This window comes from Augochlora pura, chromosome 5 (genome assembly GCF_028453695.1).
Source record: "Augochlora pura isolate Apur16 chromosome 5, APUR_v2.2.1, whole genome shotgun sequence".
NCBI lineage: Eukaryota > Metazoa > Arthropoda > Insecta > Hymenoptera > Halictidae > Augochlora > Augochlora pura.
Window position 1 is genome coordinate 17,976,068 of NC_135776.1, and position 23,006 is coordinate 17,999,073.

At 32.1% G+C, this 23,006-nt stretch overlaps 4 protein-coding genes across 5 annotated transcripts in view; 1 reads left to right on the plus strand and 3 right to left on the minus strand.

Moving 5' to 3' along the window:
* The window catches only part of LOC144469961 (uncharacterized), a 1,997-nt gene extending 1,521 nt beyond the window's left edge, over positions 1-476 (minus strand). The window contains exon 1 of the mRNA XM_078180715.1: positions 71-476. Within this exon, the coding sequence (XP_078036841.1) occupies positions 71-476 (406 nt within the window). The remainder of the gene's footprint in view (positions 1-70) is intronic.
* The window catches only part of LOC144470338 (uncharacterized), an 8,258-nt gene extending 5,427 nt beyond the window's left edge, over positions 1-2,831 (minus strand). Inside the window, exons 1-5 of the mRNA XM_078181343.1 lie at positions 2,699-2,831; positions 2,222-2,474; positions 1,597-1,883; positions 1,355-1,468; positions 594-919 (exon numbers count right to left, since the gene is read on the minus strand). Coding sequence (XP_078037469.1) covers positions 594-919; positions 1,355-1,468; positions 1,597-1,883; positions 2,222-2,474; positions 2,699-2,822 — 1,104 coding nt within the window. The 5' untranslated portion in view covers positions 2,823-2,831. The remainder of the gene's footprint in view (positions 1-593; positions 920-1,354; positions 1,469-1,596; positions 1,884-2,221; positions 2,475-2,698) is intronic.
* Positions 2,832-4,649: 1,818 nt separating this feature from the next.
* LOC144470335 (uncharacterized) lies at positions 4,650-11,105 on the minus strand. The gene is made up of 4 exons (XM_078181335.1): positions 10,627-11,105; positions 10,108-10,394; positions 9,866-9,979; positions 4,650-9,630 (listed from the first exon to the last, which is right to left on the minus strand). The coding sequence occupies exons 1-4, from the start codon at positions 10,686-10,688 to the stop codon at positions 6,446-6,448; spliced, it is 3,648 nt and encodes a 1,215-aa protein (XP_078037461.1). The 5' UTR covers positions 10,689-11,105; the 3' UTR covers positions 4,650-6,445.
* A 1,145-nt stretch (positions 11,106-12,250) lies between these two features.
* On the plus strand, positions 12,251-22,424 carry LOC144470336 (transcription elongation regulator 1). Of its 2 annotated transcripts, none has more exons than XM_078181337.1 (20): positions 12,251-12,500; positions 13,031-13,289; positions 13,364-13,453; positions 13,524-13,718; positions 13,790-14,030; positions 14,113-14,331; positions 14,413-14,616; positions 14,692-14,962; positions 15,037-15,269; positions 15,435-15,595; positions 15,683-15,891; positions 15,983-16,133; positions 19,420-19,866; positions 19,961-20,170; positions 20,325-20,591; positions 20,824-20,901; positions 21,097-21,320; positions 21,397-21,592; positions 21,706-21,987; positions 22,234-22,424. In XM_078181337.1, the coding sequence occupies exons 1-18, from the start codon at positions 12,346-12,348 to the stop codon at positions 21,398-21,400; spliced, it is 3,618 nt and encodes a 1,205-aa protein (XP_078037463.1). In that variant the 5' UTR covers positions 12,251-12,345; the 3' UTR covers positions 21,401-21,592; positions 21,706-21,987; positions 22,234-22,424. The 2 variants fall into 2 exon arrangements, with proteins under 2 accessions (XP_078037463.1, XP_078037464.1); XM_078181338.1 differs by having other exon boundaries at positions 13,043-13,289.
* Positions 22,425-23,006: the final 582 nt, after the last annotated feature.

Below are 23,006 nucleotides of genomic sequence, written 5' to 3' on the forward strand. Positions count from 1 at the left end.
GATGTATTATTTTTATCATTCTTAATTGTTTCATCTTCTAAAGTAATGTGCTGTAGCTGCTCTTCCGTACTGTTTTCTAATTTAAGAGACATGTTAGCAGCTATTTCTCCATCTTTGTTTGAGTCAATATGCATATCTCCAGATGATATATTATTTTTATCACTCTTAATTGTTTCATCTTCTGAAGTAACATGCTGCAGTTGCTCTTCCGTACTGTTTTCTAATCTAAGAGACTTGTTAGCGCCTACTTCTCCATCTTTGTTTGAATCAACACGCATATCTGCACATGTTCCATTCTGATCTTCAGTGTCACTATACTGGCTTAATGAATTTATGTCATTATCATTTTCTGGACATTTCAAAATTACAATATTGCTATCTAAACTCGAATCTTCGCATACTTCAATACATGAACCTTTCTCATCTATACTGTCATTAAGTGCAATTTCACTTAACGAGTCTGTATCAGTTACCATCACATTTTGTGTATTGTCTGTGCTATCTGCATTTTCATCACTTTCTTTAACTGATTTGTCTAGAGATATATTATTCTTTGCAAGTTTTGGACTTTGCAATAATACAGTGGAAACTGCGACATCTGTATTTTTAGAATTTTCAATAATATTTGCTTCTTGGTTCTCTTTGTTATCAAGAAGTTCATCTTCTTCTTCTATAGTTTTGTTTGCATAACTTGCAGTCTTCAGTCCTAATTTTCTGGGTGTGACTTCAGATGAGATTTGAGGCTGTATTTTTGATACACCTTCTATTAATGTCTCCACTTGTGTAGAATTTATGGTATCATTTAAACTTCTTTCACTATTATCTGGTACTATGACTTTATTAATAGGCGTGTTCATTTTTACTTCTTTAATTGTTTTCACAGGAGAATTTTCCACAGAAATAGTGTCTTCTTTCCTTGCTGTAATAATTTTATATATAAATTAAATTAGAACTCAGTTTTATTATTATCATATTGAAATAATCTTTATGCCCTTTGTTATTAACACGTTCACGCTGGCGTCGATGTTTAGAGTTTTCCCTTGTGAGGCGACGCCCAAAATTTAATAAAAATTAAATAATTATGTTAAGTTTATAATATTGAATTTTTGTTTTTATTATTGAATGCCTGTTTTTAATGCCGAGATAAAATAACTTATTCTGTACTATCTATTTTGTGAAATACAAGCAAAATAAGCAAATGCACATCACCACACAAGACAGACATGTGTGACCCACCGGTGATACACGCCGGCGTCAACGTGTTAAAGCTAAAGAAAACATCTTCATTAACTTAATACGCGTATAATATGAACGTAAAATAGAAGATGGTATTATTTTAATAAATCGAAATTACCGTTCATATCAGCATCTGTTTTTTCTTTACATGTACCTTCAGAAACTGTGTCAACTGAATTCTTTGATTCAGTCATTGATTGATTTGTGTCTTCTGTAATGATACTTTCAGAGCCTAAAATTTAATGTGATAATCTTAGTGTTAGTCAGAGTTTTGTTATAAAGCACAAACTAAATATTTAAGTTAAGATAAAGAAAGTACTTAAAGTGAATTTAGTTATAAGATTTAGCACAATTACATACTTGCTTCTTTTATTTCTTTAAGATTGGGCAGTACACGGTCCAATTCTACGACAGGTATCATCATCTCTTCGTTTTCTTCAATTGCAGGTTTTCCTGTTGGTAATATAGACCTATGTCTTCTGGTATTAATAGGAGTATGTGCTATATCACTATTATTTGTTTTCATATCATTGTTCTCTATATTTGCTGTAGGCTCCATAGAACTAGCTCTTGTTTTACGTATAGGTCTTCCTGTAGTTGGAGGGGACTTAGATTCAGAGCCAGCTCGTGTAAGTTGCTTGCTGAAACTATAGACAATATTTCAATAAGAACATTTGGCATGCTAAATATTTTATAAATTGGCAATTTTATACAATTTTAAATATAGATAAAAATAAACTAAATGAAGATAATCATGACTAATCTACAGTATCCTGACATATAAGTTCTTAAAAAGTTATTGTCATCCAAGAGACATCAGGCATCAGAATTAAAAGTATAGTTGTGATTTGTAATTGATATTTCAAAATGTTGAAAGAAGGACAAAAATGTACATTGTAAGAGTGTAGGACTACAGTTCTTAAATACTGCTAGGAATTTGAAAACAATCATTTACTTATAACTGATACGTTATTATTGTATATACCTAGTTGGTTCATCAATGCCAGAATTCCTTCTGGACCTTAACGTTCTACTCCTCTCTGTTAGTGCAGAGTTATTTAAGGCATCTGTTCGACGTCTTGTGTTTCTCAGTGTCGGTGTATTATTAACATTATTGCTGTCGCTTAAAGGTGATTCAGGTGAAGATTCATTTTGCTTACCAGCAGATTTGACACGTGAACTACGTCGCAACGGAGAATCAACTGATTCTGAATTAAGGATACTACGAGTTCTGCGACCTATGAATATAAAGAATGGACTAATAAAATAAAGAAAATTCGGTAGAAATTTTATAAAATAGATGTCTCAAACATTTAGAAGGTGAATTTTTATTGTATTTCACATTATGGAACTAATTCATGTACGTTATGGTGTATTCAATGCCGAATTGATTGTTATATGTAGTCGTTAACCGGACGAAACCTCGTGCGTATGTGCAAATGAAAAATGATAAAGTACAAACCTGGCTTCACTTCCATTTCGGTATCTACATTTTTTACACGTGACATGTTCTTTTTAATTGTCTCGTCAAATGATAATAAATAAATATAAAACTCGGGGCTGTAGAATGTTTTGGGTATGCACATGTGCCAACGTCCAAATGATCGAAATTCAAGTTGACTTAACTGTACACAAGTTACTTATGTATAGTTTGTTCATGCTCAAAGACACATACATACATATCCTATTACAGGATATTCGTCATGGGAAGTGTTCTTGTGTAGTAACTTTCGGAAATTGTACGTTAATTCTTACGATAAATTACAATGTCCTTTAAATTTTTCATGCGCAAGTAATCCTTAGTTGAGTCGTAGGTCGTAACATTATTTGTTACAGTCAAATTTAAATTGAAAAGAAATGCGATTCATAATTTTGTATGTAGATATGTATGTATGTGTGCACGCATGGGCTGACTTACTTCGTTTACGAAATGCGCGGGAAATTAAAAATAACTTATAAATATAATACATACTTGTGCATTAAATAAAAAATCTAGATAAAATGAAATATGAATAAATAAATGAAAGCATTTATAATTATATTTAAGAAACTTTCACAGATCTAAACATAATCTGTTTGGGCAACGTTATGCCACTGCATGTTTATAGCAGTTAAAAAATTTGTAGAATCTATTAGAAATAGAAGCGTGTTTATTTTATTTATTCTACATAATAATTTCATATCAAAAAAAGAAACTTTAGCTTCATGATAAAAAAAAATGATATATTATTATTTTTATGAATCTATCTATGGAAGCACAAATGCGGCCTTGTTTTAGAAATTTATTCCTGAGTTTCACTAATGATTATTTAGTGAGAGATACAAATATTCCTAGGCTTCCAATTATTAATTTTCAACTATTATATTTAATACAAAATTTTTATGAACGACGATATGGTTTGGTAATTGCTTCTAAATGTGTCTTCCTTTCAGATTACCTTGAAATATACATTGCAAATCTCATCATTTAGAACAACTTTCAAATTATATAAATCGACTTTAATGAAACTTATGTGTAAGATTAGTAAATTTTATAATCCTTACATTAGACATGTTAACTATCGTCAAAATTTCCCTAGTATCTATATTTATTTGCCACCTGTTGTCAGAACAATGAATAAACAAGATTTGTATCTTGGTAACCAGTACCCACATACGTTATATTAAATATAATTTTTGGATTAAAATATTTTTTTTCAAATGAGGTATTTAGTTATAAAGAAGATTGAAGAAAAAGTTATTTGTATAAGTAGGATATTAAAATTTTAAGATCTTTACTGTGATTGAAAAATTTCGGCAAATATTGGTACACCTCTTTGTGTCTCTCTTACTGTATATATTATTTAAACTGATTCCAGAAATCATATTACGTACCGCCATTATACATGTAATAAAAGACGTTATAATTTTTACATGTTATTAGAATTCCTTTTTAAAATTGATTTTCCCGAAATTATAAATAAAAATTTAGAAAAATTATAGATTCGCATTCTTAAGACATAGGTATGTACATCTTCAGTAGTAAACAGATGCTGCCTCCAGGTATATGTACATATAACTATGTATAATTTGTATTACAGATTGCACCTTTTTCTCTTCGTCAGATCTTTAATCCAGATTGTAAAATAAGGTTTCGGAACCAATACTTTTGTTAAATTAATGAAAAAATGCATTTCTGATAGTAATGATTTAATATATCACATAATTTTAAATGTATTTTCCTATAATATTCAATACGATGTTCGAGACAGCAATATAGTGTTTATGATCGGTTAAATTATAAAGGAACATTAATTAGATTTATGATCGTTTACATACATATACGTGCATGAAATATAAAGTCACAGCTCAAAATACAGTCGTTGCATTTATGAAAGTAAACCATTCTTCAAACGATATCTTAAATATGTTGTATTCTACTGATACAGAAAATTATTGCAGAACTACGATTTTAATAACACAGCAGAAATTGTTGGGCAATACACATAGGAATAGAATAATAGTATTCTTCATAAAAATATGTAAATGTATCAATAAACGCCATTGTCCTGTAAAAAACGTAGATTGTATTATAAAAAATAACTTATTCATACTACTTTTAATTGCTTTAGTCTTGAACTATTTTTTGCAAACAGCGTTGACTATCTTTCCACTATAGAAGAAAACAATCGTTCATCATTTGAAAATATTTAGTGAAGGCAAGTTAAGCGATTAATTTTATTGTTTTGTGTTTGCAAAAGCTTCTTGATATAGAATTCCATCATAGAATTGGTAATGCATTCTCGAGTAGCAGATGAGATTAATATCGTCCGACAATTAAAATTAAATCTGTGGATCGGTTGTATGCACGCCTTTTCGTAACGCAAGAAGATTTTCATACATTGGATAATTTAAATTACTCTTTATTATACTTTCATACGTCTATCAAAACTAAAATTGCAATAATTAGTAACCTACAGTTTACGTCAAAGAAAGCTTCATTCGGTTATTAGGAAATGATTCTATTCCGGTATGATAATGAATAAAAATAACAACCTACTTTCACATTAATTCTTTGTGTAATACAATTGTGATAATTCTTCCACTAAACATATTTTTTTCAAAAAGAACAAATGTTTTTTTGAAAATAGAGTTCCTAAAAAGATTATGGTTAAATAATTATGCACAGAATTATTAATTAATTATTAAGTTAAAACTATACGCTAAGTGGAAGTAATTTATTAGTTATTACGCCGAACATGTACATAATACTAATAACGAAAAGGTTCAATAACATTAAACATTATAAATTTAACAAACTTTTAAGCGTTATACATTCACAAAATGCAAATTATATAACAAAAAAATATTTTATTTACATTTGTATTCATTAGTTTATCTTCTGTTTAATTTAAAATGAGAAAAACATTTCATTTCTAGTGCAGTATGATAATCTAACGATGTTAAAATTTATAATAATTATTAATGATCTATGTTTACAAAAATGTTCTCCACATGGTTGTGCATCATAATATAACATATATTGCTTCAATTTTATTATTGTGATATAAACCTAAGAAATAAACAACAGGATGGTATTTATTTTGTCTCGAATGCATTCTGAAGCATAACTCCAAAAACATTATGTAATACGAGAACTGAATGATCCATAGAACTTTGACATTTAATACAGAACAATAATATATGATATAAAAAACTGTACAGAAACTCGTCAAAGATTTAGTAACGCTTCTACTCGTTTTATTTAATTGCAGTTCTTTCAATAAAGTTGGCACAAATATTTTTTTAAACACAATAAAAATATCACTTCTATCAAATTTATAGGGACCGTACTTGACAAACGTTTATTTAATATGCTGATTAGAATGTTACTTTTGCTACACTACGATACTTACTATCGGTTATACACAGTCACAGTAAAGTATCAAAACCATAATAATTTTTATAACGAAATCTTTGTATTAAGATTACATCAGTAATCACACAGTTTCAACTATTATTGTTATGTAATTTTTTAGATATTAACATGAACACAAAAATTAGAACCATAAAGATTCTATAATTTTGAAAAAGAGATGTGAAATAATTATTTGGAGAGAGTTTCCACACTATTAGGACCTCTACAAAATTTTTAAAATATTAATATAAATTTTCAAGCTATTGTAGTTCGCCTACCAAGTAACAACGAGACGTGATAAAAATCAACTATTTAATACAACTTATTTTGTTTATGTAAAAAAAATGTTTTGTTGGCTATACGTGCTTTTTTGTCAAGAATTCTCTGCCTGAATAACTGTATTTCTCTACTCGTTTTAGTTCTTTTCAGTCTTTGAAGATTCTCAACATAAAAATTGCTTGTACTTCCGTAGGAACTTAAGAAGATGAGATCAAGCTCAGCATTTAGTTTACTTGTTTTAAGCAACGAATAAGGATTTGAACGTGACGGCAGATTAGGCTCGTTAGGCTTGGACTTCTTCAATACGTTCATACGAATATCTGAAAGACTCCCAATAACATCAGATGAAAGACGTTTTATACCTTTCCTCGGAGATTCTACCATGCTACATTTTGCATTTTGATTTTTATAATTCTGTATAGCGTTCTCCTTCTGTATTTGCTCATCATCATCATTCTTCACCTTGTTCTTTTTTATCTTTTTACTAACTATTTCAGCTTCTGCTTTCCTCTTAACATTCTTGCCATTTTTAGATAAATTTAATTGTATTGCTTCATCAAACTTACTGCATCCTTCTTCAGCAGTGTCTACAAATTTGTTTCGGATGACCTCAACTTTCTTGTCTGTAACTACTTTCCCTTGTTTCTTCTTAGTTACTTTTCCTTTACTTTCTTGCACCTGTACTTCTTGCTTAGTCTTGCCAGTTTCATTTGCATTGACGATATTTCTATTACGTAATTTCCTGTTACGTTCAATTTTCTCCTCATTACCTTTATAAACTTCATCATCACTACTTTCTATTTTATTTTTTCTCTTCTTTTTCTTACTTGATTCGATTTCAGACTTCGTAATTTTTCTATCATTATCTTTATTTTTGGCTAAACTTAATTTCTTGGACTTTGTAGATTTACGTTTATCTTTTCTAAGAGTATCTGTATCTGTTTCCTTCTGTTTTTCCTTTTCAATTTCTTCCTCTTCGTTTTCTTCTTCCACCTGTATTTTCGAACATTGTTTATCTATCGTATCTTCATTAGACTTTTCTTCATCATCATCTTCCGGACTGTATAATTCCTCGTCGATTTCACTTGGCTCGATTTCTTCTTCAGACATATCATCATCATTGACTACAAAATCTGCCAGATCAGATCCATGATCATCTGGATCTGATGATTCAGTTTCGGATGCCCTACACTCATCCCCTGGTACATCATCATCCGAAAACACCATCAACTCCACACCATGAAGATTGTATTCCCTTTCAATGTCAGAGTCGATACTTTCATTCAATTTACTTGTATCGCTTGTACTTGATGGAGATCCAATAGGTGATTTATTCAATGATTCGATTTCTTCCACAGTATCAGCTTCACTGAATTTCTCAATTTCATCATTTAGTTTCTTAACGGGTTTAGGTGTGCTCCACACACTCTTATATAACTTACTTTTACTATTCCTCTTATTAAAAGGTGATTCTGTAGATGACATATTTAAATTTTGATCAGTTTCAGTTGTCAAATTGCTATCTACTGAATCTTCGATTAAAGTATTACTTGCAGGGGTATATTTATTAGAAATTTTGATCGCAGTAGACTTTGTTATAGACACGTTTTGTATGTCTTTATCTTGATTTTGTGTAGACTCTTTTCCATTTTCTGATTCAACTTCTAGATCATTCCGTACACTTTTTCTCTCGTTAATTTCTTCCTGCTGCATCGACTTCCGTCTATTTATAACTGCAGCTAATTTGTTTTCACTCATTTCGCATTGAACCTCTGGCGAAGTTGTACCCCCTCTTTTTCCTTTCAAATCATCTTTTTTCGTTTTCAATAGAACTGTATCGTCAGAATCGTAATTTAATGATTTCTTCTCTTTCTCGTTGTTCGTACTTTCTGATGTTTGGGACGCTTCTTTGTCAACCAAAACAAAATCATCACATTCATTTTCGCTTTCGTTTTCTAATCTTTCTGTTGACATGGAGTGCACAGAAGTTATATCGGAAATCTTTTCTTTCCATTCTTCAGCTGGAATATCTTGAAATAAATCTGTGGATACATTTTCATCGGGGTGATCATCGTCCACCGACTTTTCGTCCTGCCTGTCAAATATTAGAGAAATTTCATTTTCTTCTATTTTACTTTGTGTGTTGGAATCAATTTCAGATTCCTTTTCGAACATCAGACTGTCATCCAGTTTTAAACTGTTTTGAGTCTTGTCATTTGTTTCAAGCACTTTGTCATCTTGCTTAGCTGGAGACTGTGCATCACTGAAACCTTCAGTTTCATTAATTATATTATCTTCATTTCTTGCTACACTATTAGCTTCAAAATCAGTTAATTTCGTATCAACGTCTGAAGATTCCTTCCCTTCATTTTCTAGACTAGGAGAATCGTCCTTAGTAGATCCCTTAGTTGGTAATATCAAAGTTGTAGATGCTTTCACAATAGATGCATCAGACAAGTTGGAACATTTTATAAGATCTGTATCTGCTAGATTTTTGGATATATTTGAAGTTAAAGGTGTCTCTACATTTTTATTCTTATTAATTGTTTCATTTTTTGATGTAGTATTCTGTAGTTGTCCTTCTGTAATGTTTCTTAATCTAAGAGACTTTTCAGTGTCTATTTCTTCATCTTTACTTGATTCAACCTGCATATCTGCAGATGATGTATTCTGATCTTCACTATTACTACAAGGGCTTAATGTTTTTTTGTCATTAACATTTTCTGTATTCTTCAAAATTTGAATTTCGCTTAATGAGTCTGTATCAGTTACCATCACATTTCGTGTATTGTCTGTGCTATCTGCATTTTCATCACTTTCTTTAACTGATTTGTCTAGAGATATATTATTCTTTGCAAGTTTTGGACTTTGCAATAATACAGTGGAAACTGCGACATCTGTATTTTTAGAATTTTCAATAATATTTGCTTCTTGGTTCTCTTTGTTATCAAGAAGTTCATCTTCTTCTTCTATAGTTTTGTTTGCATAACTTGCAGTCTTCAGTCCTAATTTTCTGGGTGTGACTTCGGATGAGATTTGAGGCTGTATTTTTGATACACCTTCTATTAATGTCTCCACTTGTGTAGAATTTATGGTATCATTTAAACTTCTTTCACTATTATCTGATGCTATGAGTTTATTAATAGGCATGTCCATTTTTACTTCCTCAATTGCTTTCATAGGAGAATTTTCCACGGAAATAGCGTTTTCTTTCCTGGCTGTAATAATTTGGATATAGATTAAATTAGATTAACTCAGTCTTATTGCTATCAAAATGAAATAATTTTTAAATACTTCTTGTTTGCTTAAAGTTATTTTCCAACTAGTTTGCTTGTAAAGTAGTTTTAAATTTTGTATAGTATCAATCTTTTTCAAATTAAAATCTAATCTCATTGATGATGAGCGAAAATCTCTTCATGAAGAGATAGTATTATTTGAATGAATCGAAATTACCATTCATATCAGCATCTGTTTCTTCTTTACATGTACCTTCAGAAACTGTATCAACTAAATTCTTTGATGCAGGCATTGATTTATTTGTGTCTTCTGTAATGATACTTTCAGAGCCTAAAATTTAATGTGATAATCTTAGTGTTAGTCAGAGTTTTATTATAATGCACAAATTAAATATTTAAGTTGAGGTAAAGAAAGTACTTAAAGTGAATTTAGTTATAAGGTTTTGTACAATTACATACTTGCTTCATTTATTTCTTTAAGATTGGGCACTACATGTTCCAATTCTATTATAGGAACTATTTTCTCTTCCTTTTCTTCACTTATAGGTTTTTTTGTTGATAATATAGATCTACGTTTTCTGGTATTAGCAGGAGTATGTACTAATTCATTTTTACTTGTTTTAAGATGATTTTTTTCTATATTAGCTGTTGGCTCCATGGAACTAGCTCTTGTTTTACGTGTAGGTCTTACTGGGGTTGATGGAGTCTTGGATTCAGAGCCAGCTCTTGTAAGCTGTTTGCTAATACTATGTAGAATATTACGATAAGAATATTTCAAATATTAAACGCTTTATGGATTGGTAATTTTGTGCTACAATCGACATATAGAACTAGAGACTGATTTCAGAGAAACTAATAGCTCTCTTAGATTTAAAAATGTACATTGCAAGAGCGTATGGACTAGAGTTCTAAAAATGCTGGGAGTTCGAAAAGAAATTATCTACTTATAAGTGATATGTTATAAACCATTGTATGTACCTAATTGGTTCATCATTGCCAGTAGTCCTTTTGGACCGTAACGTTCTGTTCCTCTCTGTCATTGTGTAATAGTTTTAAATAATCTACTTGACTTGATTTTTCACTGGTAGTGTATTGTTAACGTTATCACCGTTGTTTAAGGATGACTTAGGAGGAGAATCATGTTGTTCTAATAGCAGATTTAATCTCGAGAACTGCGGCACAACGGTGAATTCACTGTTTGTAAATGAATAATATTTCAAGTTTTACGTCCTACGAATGCGAGAAAAGGAATAAAAATAAAAAAAATCAGCAGTTAAGATTTCTTTAAATATGCTTCATTAAGATTTGAAAAACAAATTCGTGTAATATTCTAAGATATGGAGGTAATGGATTTAAATACAGTACATTCGATATCGTATTGGCTATTACAACTGTTAGCACATTGGACAAAACGAATATTCGAATTCAAACTATACGGTACACAATACTTTACATGTCAGAAAGTATTAGCCATTAACAAAGAGGATTCTTAAGAACCGAAACTTTGACGTTTTTTGTAAAATCTATTTTTTGTGCGCAGGCGTCTCTGCAGATATGTATGTGTGTATGTACATAATTTCAGATTAATACAATTCCTTTCTTTTTTCTAGAAATCGCTATACTACTTTTAGTAGCCTGAAATTTTCGTTTGATTATTTAATTTCTTATTTATTCTCATAAAAATAAGTCTTTTATTAAAATGACAAGAAAGAAATTTAAATCTGCTAGTATAAATTTGATTTTACAATATATGCATAGCAAAAATTAACGCAGAATCTAGTTTTTCCTAGATATTACAATGGAAATGGGAAAGGAAAGAAACAAGCTATTAAAAGTATATACGTACATAGTTGATTGTTTCGTAAAATGTTAAAATGCAAGACGACCTAACTTTTAAATCACTTTTGCGTGATAGAAAGAGATATACTTGGTAAAAGTGATTTTTTTGTTATGTTATTAATTTCCAAGATAGTTTAGTCAAGTTTTACTTTTCAAATGGTTTGGTATATTTTTCTATTGCATCATTTCATAGTTGTTTAAATAAAAAATCAATTCGGTAATAGAGTTTTACAATCGAATGATCGTCACACCAATAAAAAAATGTCTAATCGAGCAACGGCACTGACAGTAATCAACAGCGAGTGCAACATAGAACACCCTGGAAAATGCAATGTCTGTAACATAGAGTAAGAATAGATTTACACCATAGTTTGTAGAAACGTTAAATCTGTGATTTTTAGAATCTGTACAATTGAGAGCCATAAGCAGAAAAGTGTATTGATCCTATCTGTAATATCTATACTTGATCCACTGATCTGTACATAATATGTATAGGCAAGATATGTATAAGTATAATAAGAAATAAAGTTAAGTCAGTATTGTAATATTATTTTAATATTGTATTTGATCTATGTGTATTTGAATTTACCTCCTATCGCCATTGGTTGGGCATATTAATGCAGTGACATTATCGTAACTATGTTCACGCACGTAGTTCTTGATTCCGTGTTGTAAAGGCGATATGTTTGTATCACTGTTAGAATGGCTAGGAGAATTCAATGTTTATGTTGGCAATAATATGTTTACGGCTTACATCGAATAAAATAGTGATTTGTTTGCGGCGTTTTTGTGCAAGCCTGAGGAAAGAAATAGATGGGCGTGTAGAAAAGAAAATATTAATTTCTGTATTAACGTAAAATGGAAGCGAGTACTGAACAAGTTTCTGCGGCTACGGAGACCGTTTCTAATAATGAACAGGAACATAATGATGAGTGCATGGAAGAAAGTGAGGATTATGGTTACGATGGAGAAGATTATAGACATTTCGTACCTCGAGGACGAGGAGGCTTTAGGTGCGTTACAGTTTTTCCTAACACCCCATACATTTGTTGAGTTACGCGTCGTCGAAAATAAAAAAGCAAGAAGTAAGGTTAAGTTGTCCCATCCGTAATCCTACCTATCCCCTTAACATATCTAATACAAACGATCCAAATTTCTTATTACAATAACCATCTAATATTTTAAATACTATAGAGATACGACTATTGTTTCTACTTACGCTCCTATACGATGAAATGATTTACCCACAAACTGTTCAGTATGGTATGCTGTGAATACTTTTTTATATTTTTCGTTCTATAAATCTTTTTCTTTGTTCGAGTAAAATTTTTTCTTTATTTTGGTGTATTAAATGACAAAGGTAATGAGGCCTTTGAAAATACGAAGTTATCCGAAATTAATAATCGTGAAATTGTTTACACCAAATTTTTATTGCTTAAATATAAAGTTAAACTCAGGAAGAAGATGATGTCTACACTTGGGTGAATGATTCAGACGTATGGTACGTAAAGTATATAGTCAGGATATATAACAATAATTTAAGGGGTCGTAGCAGAGGTGGGTTTGATTTCCCTATGAGAAGTGGGCCTCCAAGGTTTCGAGGAAGAGGATTTGGACCCAGAGGACCGATGTTTCGTGGCGCAAATAATGGTTTTCCTTTTGAGGGACCTCCTAGGCCAAATTGTCCGCCAGGGCCAACTGGACCACGCTTTAGAGGACCTCCGCCATTCGATCCCAGTTGGGGACCTATGGGACCACCGAATCTGATGGGACCTCCAAATTTAATGGGACCTCCAGGAATGGTAATTATTTCTTGTACTTTTTTTAATTCTCTCAATTAGTTGATTAAGGGATATTTAACTTTATATGCTATTAGCCACCGCCACACATGATGAATGGCCCAATTGGGACAGGTCCAGGCCCATATGGACCACCTCCTGGAATGGGACCGCCAAATATGAATAACGTAAATTTCGATTTACAGAAAACTAAATCAATTCTGTAAGTTAAATGTAAAACAGGAAATTTTGGTGTAGATTCCAGGTCAGCAGCAGCCCCCGCAGCAACAAGCACAACAACAAGCAAACATTCCAGGCTTAGATCTCAATGGAGAAGTATGGGTGGAAACAAAAACACCAGATGGAAAGTCTTATTACTACAATATACGTACAAGAGAAACTACATGGACAAAACCAGAGGGACCAAATGTTAAGGTCATGGTGCAAGATCAGGTATGCGAGATTATTGTTGTAAACTTTTTGCACAATTTATTGTATTTATAGATATAATTATTGTCCTGTAGCTAGAACAATTGGTACATGGAGCATCTAAACAAAGCGGTCCTTCTAATACCCCTACATCCACGGCTACTACACCAAGTCAAATCAGTGAGAATAGAATTTCTCAAAATAGTGAACCTTCTACAAATAATGCGGATGCTATGAATCAACTTAGTACAGCACCACCTGGAACAGGTCCACCTCCCACACTTGGTGAAACTCCAGATGTTAACACACAACCATCCGATACAACTCAAACGAATGGTATTATTACTATTTTCATGGAATAACGTAAAGTTTATTACGTTTTGCAAGTTATTAGTTTAAAAATTCTTGTGTTCACTAGGTGCTGCACCCGCAACTGTCACTGGAACTCCAGCTATGAATACTCCAGCAGTAAACACAAATATGATGCAACCACCCCCTAATATGATACCTATGCAACATAGGATGCCAAATCAATTCGGGGGTCCGATTGCAACACAATTTGGAGCAGCACCTTTTGGTATGCCACCACCAGGTTTTCAACCTTTTGGGGGCTATGGTCCACCACAAACAAATTGGGGTAATATAAACTACGTGTATTCTATATAAGAGATTCTTTTATGTTATTTTTGTACTTCATTAAAAAGTATACATATGTTAGGTATGCCACAAATGCCACACGGCGTAATAGCTCCACAAGCACCAGCAGAAGATCCTGCTGTACTGGCACAGCTTGATCAGGAACTAGTAGCGTCTGCTATAGTATGGACAGAGCACCGTGCTCCAGACGGGAGATTATACTATTATAATAGTAAAGCTGGTGAATCAGTTTGGGAAAAACCACAGCCTTTAAAAGATCTTGAAAGTACGTAGTTGATAATATAAATTTCTGAAAAAAAGAGTAAAATGAAGCAATAATTATAATTACGTATACCATTAGGTGCAAAATTAGCGTTACGACAAAAGGCGGAGGAAGCAGTTGTAAATTCTACAAATACTGTTGTCACTAGTTCCACAGTAACTAATAATAATGTTGCCACTGAGCCCACCAAACAAGAAAAGCAGCAAGAAAGTAATCATGAAACCAAAGATAGCGTAAAAGAAGCTGATGCTAATAAACCTAAAAAAGAAGAAGCAGCGCCTAAAGAGGTTGCTAAACCTCAAGATAAGTCTAGACCAATTTCTAGCACACCAGTGCCTGGAACTCCTTGGTATACTTTGAAACATCAACTTAGTAAAATTACGACATTTGATTTGAACATAAGCACCAACCTTTTGTTTTCAGGTGTGTTGTGTGGACGGGTGATGGACGTGTATTTTTCTATAATCCTTCTTCACGCATATCAGTATGGGAAAGACCAGACGATCTTATTGGCCGACAGGATGTTGACAAAATGGTGTCTACCCCGCCGGATGCAATTGTACCAACTAAAACATCGCGTCAGTCAGATACAAGTGAAAGCAGTGACGATGACCAACCAACACCAGCAAAGAAAATGAAACAAGAAGAAGCTAAAAGTAATTTTTATACATATAATATAGATAAGTTAGTTTTGAAGGAGTGTTCGGGGACAGAAGATAATGCATTTTTGTTTAAATTCTGAATGTTGTCTATCAAAATGGTGAATTATAAGAGAACATTATATTAAACAATTTTTATATTAATTACTGTGTTTACACCAGCTGTAACACCAAAAGAGGAAGAAGAAAAGGAAAATAAGAAAACCATTGATATCGGTAAAGAGGCAGCAATAGAAGCGGAAGTTCGAGCTGCTAGAGAAAGAGCAATTGTTCCCTTGGAAACACGAATTAAATCGTTCAGAGATATGCTTGCAGAGAAAGATGTAAGATTTCATAAATCTAACGCAGTTGAATGACTATTCTAATACTATGTGCCTATATTATATTTTATATTTTAACGGGTTTAATAGGTGTCCGCGTTCAGTACATGGGAAAAAGAACTCCATAAAATAGTATTTGATCCACGGTACCTACTTTTGACGTCGAAGGAGAGGAAACAAGTGTTCGAGAAATACGTAAAGGAGAGGGCAGAAGAGGAAAGGCGGGAAAAGAGGAACAAAATGAAAGAACGGAAGGAACAATTCCAGAAATTATTAGAAGAAGCTGGTCTTCATGGGAAGTATGTAAAGATTTTATAAAGTTTCTTTTAAATTTTCAAATATATGTCGCCTATTAATTGAATATAAAATTAATTGATTTCTTTTATGTAGATCATCGTTTAGTGATTTTGCTCAAAAACATGGGCGTGATGAACGGTTTAAGAATGTAGAAAAGATGCGTGAACGAGAGAGCCTTTTCAACGAATATCTTCTGGAAGTGCGAAAAAAGGAAAAAGAGGAAAAAACAGCAAAACGAGAACAGGTATTTATATATTATTGATATGTGTGATTTATCGGCAATGCAACCATTACTTTCCAGGATTCAAGCTACAATATATAAAACAAAAAATTTTATGAATAATTTAGATATTCAATGCTATAAGTAAGAAGAAATTCTAAAATTACATTATCTTATTCGCGTGACAAAAGTATACCAAGATTTTAAAGATATTTGAGAATTGTGGTACCTCTTTTGTTAATATGTTCAACAATTTTTGAACTACACATTATTTTTAAGACTTGGTCACAACTATTCGAGAATATGTCTTAGTTTTCATATATGTTTGAAGTTGTCCAATATTTTTTATCATGTCAATTTCGTTTTATTGTTTTACTATTAATACAGGGTACCTCAATTCTCTAAAGATATCAATATAATATGAAACAGAAGTTCTTTTTGGATACAATACCATCAAACCTTTCCCTTTCCCATAACAGACTTCATTAAGGTTCTCATTCATACATCCTCCATTTGGTTCAAAGAAATCATATAGTATATTATTAAAGATACAACAAATAAAATCTAGACATAGCATATACTACGTATACATTCATAACAGTTAAATGAATGCTAAGCGAGTCCTTTGTTTAGCGAACTCTTGTATGTAAGCAACAAAATTTACATTTCATTATTGTTCATTAAAGAACAATGAGATTATATGCTATTGTTGAGTGAGATTTCACGGTGTGCGTTAACATAAGAGATACGAGCAAAGAAGTACTTAAAAAATGTTCTGATCTGAAATAGGACAGGATAATACCTAATGAGTTTACATTTTCAGCGATAATTGATAATTCTTTCAGGTTCTATAGGTATGTTACTATTTTGTTCCACTTGTAAGATTATCTAATATGAATTCCTAAAATTAACGGCTGAAGAACACATACCAGGAGAAGTTTCTCTAATAATTCTCTACTCCAGTAGATTTTCTCGATAGACAAAAGTTTTGTAGCTGTAAGATGGGAGATGTAGAGAATAAAATCTTAGTATGTGACGGTTCCTTATGTACTTATGTGTTCTAAACTCTCCACTTCAGTCAGGAGGCAGGCAGGACAGGTTCCGTATGTGGAGTGGCTTGGTTCTGAAGCTGGTTGGTGGCATGGATGATGTCATCTACCATCCCCACCTACACTGCGTGGCACAGTTGGCACACCCTCGCGCGCCGCATTCTTTACTCCAAAGCAGAGTCATGAGAATGAACGAACTCGGTATTTGTATATTACTCGTAATCCTCGTTACTTCAAAAGATTAACTTTTCCCCAAAGATCAAAACCAATCTCAATGAAATTGAATAGAAATCAGTTAGAAGGGGTGGTACACCCAGGTGGTAGCATCAATTCCCATGTGTACTTACAGATCTTATTCTGTTTCCTGGAGATAGAGAACCGTTATCTGTCTTGAGAAAGAAGCTACCAGACTTTATCGCGTCAAATGTATCGACATAAGAACAAATTAAATTTCTTTTTTGTATTTTCAAATAAATATAATTTCATATATTCGTTAACTATATTTTTCTGCTGATAATAATTTTATTGATGGAGTAATAGAATTGATATTTGTAAAAAGGGCAATCGTGAGCGAAATAATTAATTTTTTTTTATTAGACTGCTTTGTACGTTTAGATATTGTTCTTATGCCAATACTTGTATTAAAATTGATACTCAAATTCAAAATTAATCGATTGCATCTGAATTCGTATAATGGTATATATTTTTTTCTTTATTTTTTTTTTTTTTTGTAACGTTGTGAAAATAACAAATATTTTTACTTTGCAAGAGGTACAATGCATTTTGTTTCTAAAGAAGTCTAGCAAAACATCAGATATGAGTACACAGATGTAATAGAATGAGTGTGCTTTCACGAAATTTGGTTTGTATCCTTCAGAGAACCTTGACTGCTTTCGTCTTAAGAAAAATAGAAGTGGACTTTACAAACAACTCTACTGAGATAGAAGTTATTTAAAGTTGTGGCACAAATTTTTAATTACTTCTAAAATATACATAGGGTCAGGATCCGAGTAATAACTGTAAGGGTAAATTCAAGACCAAAATGTGCCAGCATCTATGAGCTCTAATCGTATTCTCGATACAAATTGAACATGTATTAAGATTAGTCAAGTACATTAACATGTTATTTTAATTATATTAAAATTGTAGGTCGTTCACAAATTACGTAATGGGAATTTTTAATGCCTTGGTTTTTAAATCACAGTAATCTAAAGTACAGGAACCAGAAACATGAAACACTAAAAAAAAAGTTGAATACATGAAAATCATTAATAAGCACAGTATAACCATAGTATTAGATGTTTGGTTGTACAATGTATTCTAATAACTCATTCAAGCAAATTTCTTAATTAGATCCTCTAAAGATACGAGTCAGATAAATTGATTGTAAGATTTTCTGTTTTTGTTTGTTTAGAATTTTATTTGCCATATTCATGTTACACAATATCATCATAGTATGCTTGACAGTAATGATGATTATAGATTTATATGTACTAAAAAGGTACTGTGGTAACACATGGTTTGGAATAATAACGCCTCGTTTCGTAATTTGAACGGCTGAAAGCTTTTAATATTTTCAAAATCTCGTGATGATAATACTAACGATTGTTTTTATTTCAGCAAGGGCAGCAGATATAAATCTATTCATTTTATGCTTCCGTCTCATCATTAAACAAAAGCAGATCCTTTATTCATTATATCTGGCGACAATTGTTTGAATCGTTCGTTTCGTTGCTTTCTGAATTTCGATACGCACAATGTTTAATGATGACTCGGTTGAAAATAATTATTCTTACAGCTATAATGATTATAATTTTTTTCAGCGAATCCGACAGCTTATTTCATTAAAAATTCCAACAAGTAGAGCCCTTAACGTTGCGATACCTTCTGACACGAACGAATGACATGAATGACTATTTCTTCTACCCCTAACGAAAATGTAGTTTGAAAACCATTTAAAAGGTTTGCAAGTTGAAATAGTTTGATCCACATTACAAGTCATTAACTTTTTTTTCTAATTAATAATAATTACGATAACAATATGTTGTTAAAGTGATTGTAATGTGGCAGAACATGTATAAGTCATTGGTTGAGAAAATATTAAGCGTGCATGATATTAAAACTGAAACACTTAAGAAGATAAAAAAAAAAGAATGAAAAAGATACAGCTTCAATTTTGAGACAGAATTGTACAAATTAGAGTATAAGCAAGAACTGTTCGTTCTTCAATAATGAAAACTATTATGATAAATGCGTTTCAGGTGAAAAAGGAATTCATAGCGATGCTACGTGAACACAAAGACATCGACAGACATTCGCATTGGAGTGATTGTAAGAAAAAGTTGGAATCTGATTGGAGGTACAGAGTGGTAGAGTCAGCAAGCACACGGGAGGATTGGTTTAGGGATTACATACGTATGTTAAAAGAGGAAAGGAAAAAGGAAAAGGAGAAAGATAAAGACCACCGGCATAGGGACAAAGACCATCACAAGTCAGAAAAGAAGGATAGGGACAGGAAGGATGTTGATAAGTACAAGCAAAAGTCTTCGAAGGATCGGGCAGATAAGGATAGTTCAAAGGACAAAAAACAACGAAGAAGCGAAGTACCGGCGGAAGAAAATGGCAAAGACAAAAAGGAACCAGTAGTAGAGAAAGAAAGTGGTGAAATCGAAGACAATGACGAGAAACCAATGAAAAAAGAAAATGACGTAAGTATTTAGCAACGATACGTTAAGCAACTGTACGCAATTGCATTATTTGACTAGTTTTACAATAAATTATATGTAATATTTATTTGTATAGAAGGAAGATGCAGAAGATCAATCTGACTCGGAAGAGGATCGTGAAAAACTAAAACGTGAACGTGAAAGAAGAGCAGAAGCAAGTCTTCGTGAAAGAGAGAGGGAAGTTCAAAGAACCCTTGCTACCCATCTTCGTGACAGGGACAAAGAGAGGCAGCACCATCGACACACAGAAGCGGTGCAACATTTCAGTGCTCTTCTTGCAGACTTAGTACGTACCTCGTTTGTGTGATTTAATCTAATTGTTATAGTTTCAAGAACAAGATATCTGATTTTAATTTGTTAATGTGCACACAGATAATTTTGCTTAATCCACAGATTTAGTTTCTGTATATTTAGTCTAACATGCGTGTTTGTTTGTACAGGTGAGAAATGGTGATCTAGCCTGGCGAGAAGCAAAACGACAATTGAGGAAAGATCATAGATGGGAGTCTGCGGAGAATTTGGACCGAGAGGAGAAGGAAAGACTATTTAATGAACATATAGAACAACTCAGTCGCAAAAAGCGTGACAAATTCCGAGAGCTTCTTGACGAAGTAGGTGCTTCGACGCAACTTACTGCATCGTGGAGAGATACTAAAAAATTATTAAAAGACGACCCCAGATATCTCAAATTTTCATCTAGTGATCGGGTATGTAATTTTCATAGCTTATTTTGTAAAAATTGAAACGTGGAAAAGGGATATTCTATTAACTAGCATATTTTTTAAAGCAACAACAGAATAAATATGATACTAATTTTAATTAGTTGCAGGCTTAAATTCACAAATTCTCTACTGGCTTATCAATTACTAACATTTAGTTGTTATATCGAAATTCGTTATGTTATTTATAATTATAATGTTTTTACCGTAATGCTTACAGAAATGCGAGAAAGAATTCAAGGAATATATTAAGGACAAACTTGTTGCAGCAAAAGCTGATTTTAGAGAACTCCTTCAGGTATTTAAAACTATACAACAGTTTTTTTTATTGTGCACATTAACTAATTAAATGGGAATCTAGCGTTCATAAAAATACACAAAGTCGAGAAAATGACCATTTCAAATAATGCGTAGTCACATATTATCCCAATGATTATTTCTAAAATATTTTACTTGAAAAATGAAGAACTCCTAACGAAATGTTTAATTTCAGGAAACAAAGCTAATTACTGACAAAACGTACAAAAAGGTACAAGAAAACAATGCACATTTGGCAGAAATCGAGGAAATTTTAAGGAAGGATCGAAGATTTCTTGTATTGGAAGCAGCAGCCGCTGAACGAACTCGTTTACTAATGGGTTATTTAGAAGAGTTGGCACGTAGGGGTCCGCCTCCGCCACCTACAGCGTCAGAGCCATCAAGGAGACCAACTACAAAGTAATTATTGTCTTCGGAGAATACGGGGAAACATGTACACAGGTGTTTAAATTTGGGAAATTTGTTTTCATTACAGCTAACGAGGCTCGTAACAAGGCATGGTATACATATGGTGTCCAAATAACAAATCAGTGATTGAATTTCTAGCTGTAGTTGAATTGAAGTACTTTACACACGAGATGATTATCGCCTGTAATTATAGGATTCAATAAATCTAACGCCAATTCCACACAGCTAATAATGCGAGTGTCATACTGTAAAGATGCCATAGTGTAAGCATATCATTTGTTGACTTATGTTATATATAAATAACAGTTAGAGAAGAATTATTAGAAATATGTAGAGTACAATCATGAAGTACGTATTTTATACATATTTTATCCAGGTTTGTTACATAAGTACATTCTATTACGAATATTTTGTATGAAAATTACATGAGAATTGTGACGAGTTCATGATCTCAACTAGTTTAAAAACGAATGCAGTGAATTTCTATAAAGCAACGTTAAATGTAATATTTCGAAAATGTAATTCTTGTACCTAGAAAAAAAAGCATAACACACGACAATCATGAACGATATATTTGCGGAATTCATGCTTCAGTTCGGAAGTTATGCTTTCGATTTTAAAAATCTTTTCCTCGCACAGCTCCGTTGGACAGTGAGACGTAAGTATTCTTTAAGTATTACTTTCTAATGAATAACTACGTGTGAACGAATTAATAAGTTATTTGTATAGAAATTTTACTGTATGAGATTTTCAATATACTAAGTAAAAATCACACCGAAAGATCTATTTCATGCAATAACAAATTGTAAAAATAATAATTAATATTGACAAAATAATATTCACACGAATTTCCCCAGTAACAATGTACTTTCTATTTCTAATATTTTGTAATATTTCATTACAGAATTCTATTTCGTATAATGAATGAAGAATATACATAGGGTAATTTTGTATAGTAGATGATATTTGAATGCTCATTTAACAGTTAACGCTATTTTACACCAAGAGTATAATTTCGATTAATGTAATCCTGTAGTTCAACGATGTTACATAATATTTACTATGCAGAATGTAATAAACTTTGTTTATGTTGGACATTATAAATTAATTTTATTATTCAAGAAATTCAGTGCTTTCTACACACCCTACACAAATGAATTGAAATAATAAAAATGTAATTTTGCAGAAGTTCGTGTTACAGTAACCTTTTGGTGTCTTTAGCCTTCCGTTTAGGATTTCTAGTACAAAATTCTTCCAAATTATGCGCAAATTTATATATTATCTTTATGCGAAGTATAATTTATCGTCCACAATTTTTCCTACTAGAATACCAACTGGAGTATTTAAGTGCACCATTTGCAGCAATAATAAAACAGTCACATTTTGCACGCATTTTTTCTCGATTACATATTTTATTATAAAAATTTCGAAATTCCAAGGAAATATTACGAGGTGACATTTGCTGTTTTTATCGAAACATTGAAATGACATATACGGGATGTACCAAAATTATATTACTTCCGGAAAATAAGGGTTTCTTGCGGTATTTCCTTAGCGAAAATGCAATCCGCTCTTTTGTTTATAAGTTATTTGCAAAAAACGCTAACCAATGAGAGGCGAGCTCGGTTGGCGCGAGACAGTAAAGCCAACAGGCGATCGAAGCCCAGTTTCGCTCAT

What these genes read in the sequence shown, in the direction of transcription:
- LOC144470335 (XM_078181335.1), bottom strand. Translation starts at nt 10,688, where the DNA reads ATGACAGAGAGGAACAGAACGTTACGGTCCAAAAGGACTACTGGCAAT. An exon ending in TAAAGAAATAAATGAAGCAA is followed by an intron (nt 9,980 to 10,107) that starts GTATGTAATTGT and finishes ATTAAATTTTAG; the next exon opens with GCTCTGAAAGTATCATTACA. An exon ending in AACAGATGCTGATATGAATG is followed by an intron (nt 9,631 to 9,865) that starts GTAATTTCGATT and finishes AAATTATTACAG; the next exon opens with CCAGGAAAGAAAACGCTATT.
- LOC144470336 (XM_078181337.1), top strand. Translation starts at nt 12,346, where the DNA reads ATGGAAGCGAGTACTGAACAAGTTTCTGCGGCTACGGAGACCGTTTCT. An exon ending in GCCTTTAAAAGATCTTGAAA is followed by an intron (nt 14,617 to 14,691) that starts GTACGTAGTTGA and finishes GTATACCATTAG; the next exon opens with GTGCAAAATTAGCGTTACGA. An exon ending in AAACAGCAAAACGAGAACAG is followed by an intron (nt 16,134 to 19,419) that starts GTATTTATATAT and finishes AATGCGTTTCAG; the next exon opens with GTGAAAAAGGAATTCATAGC.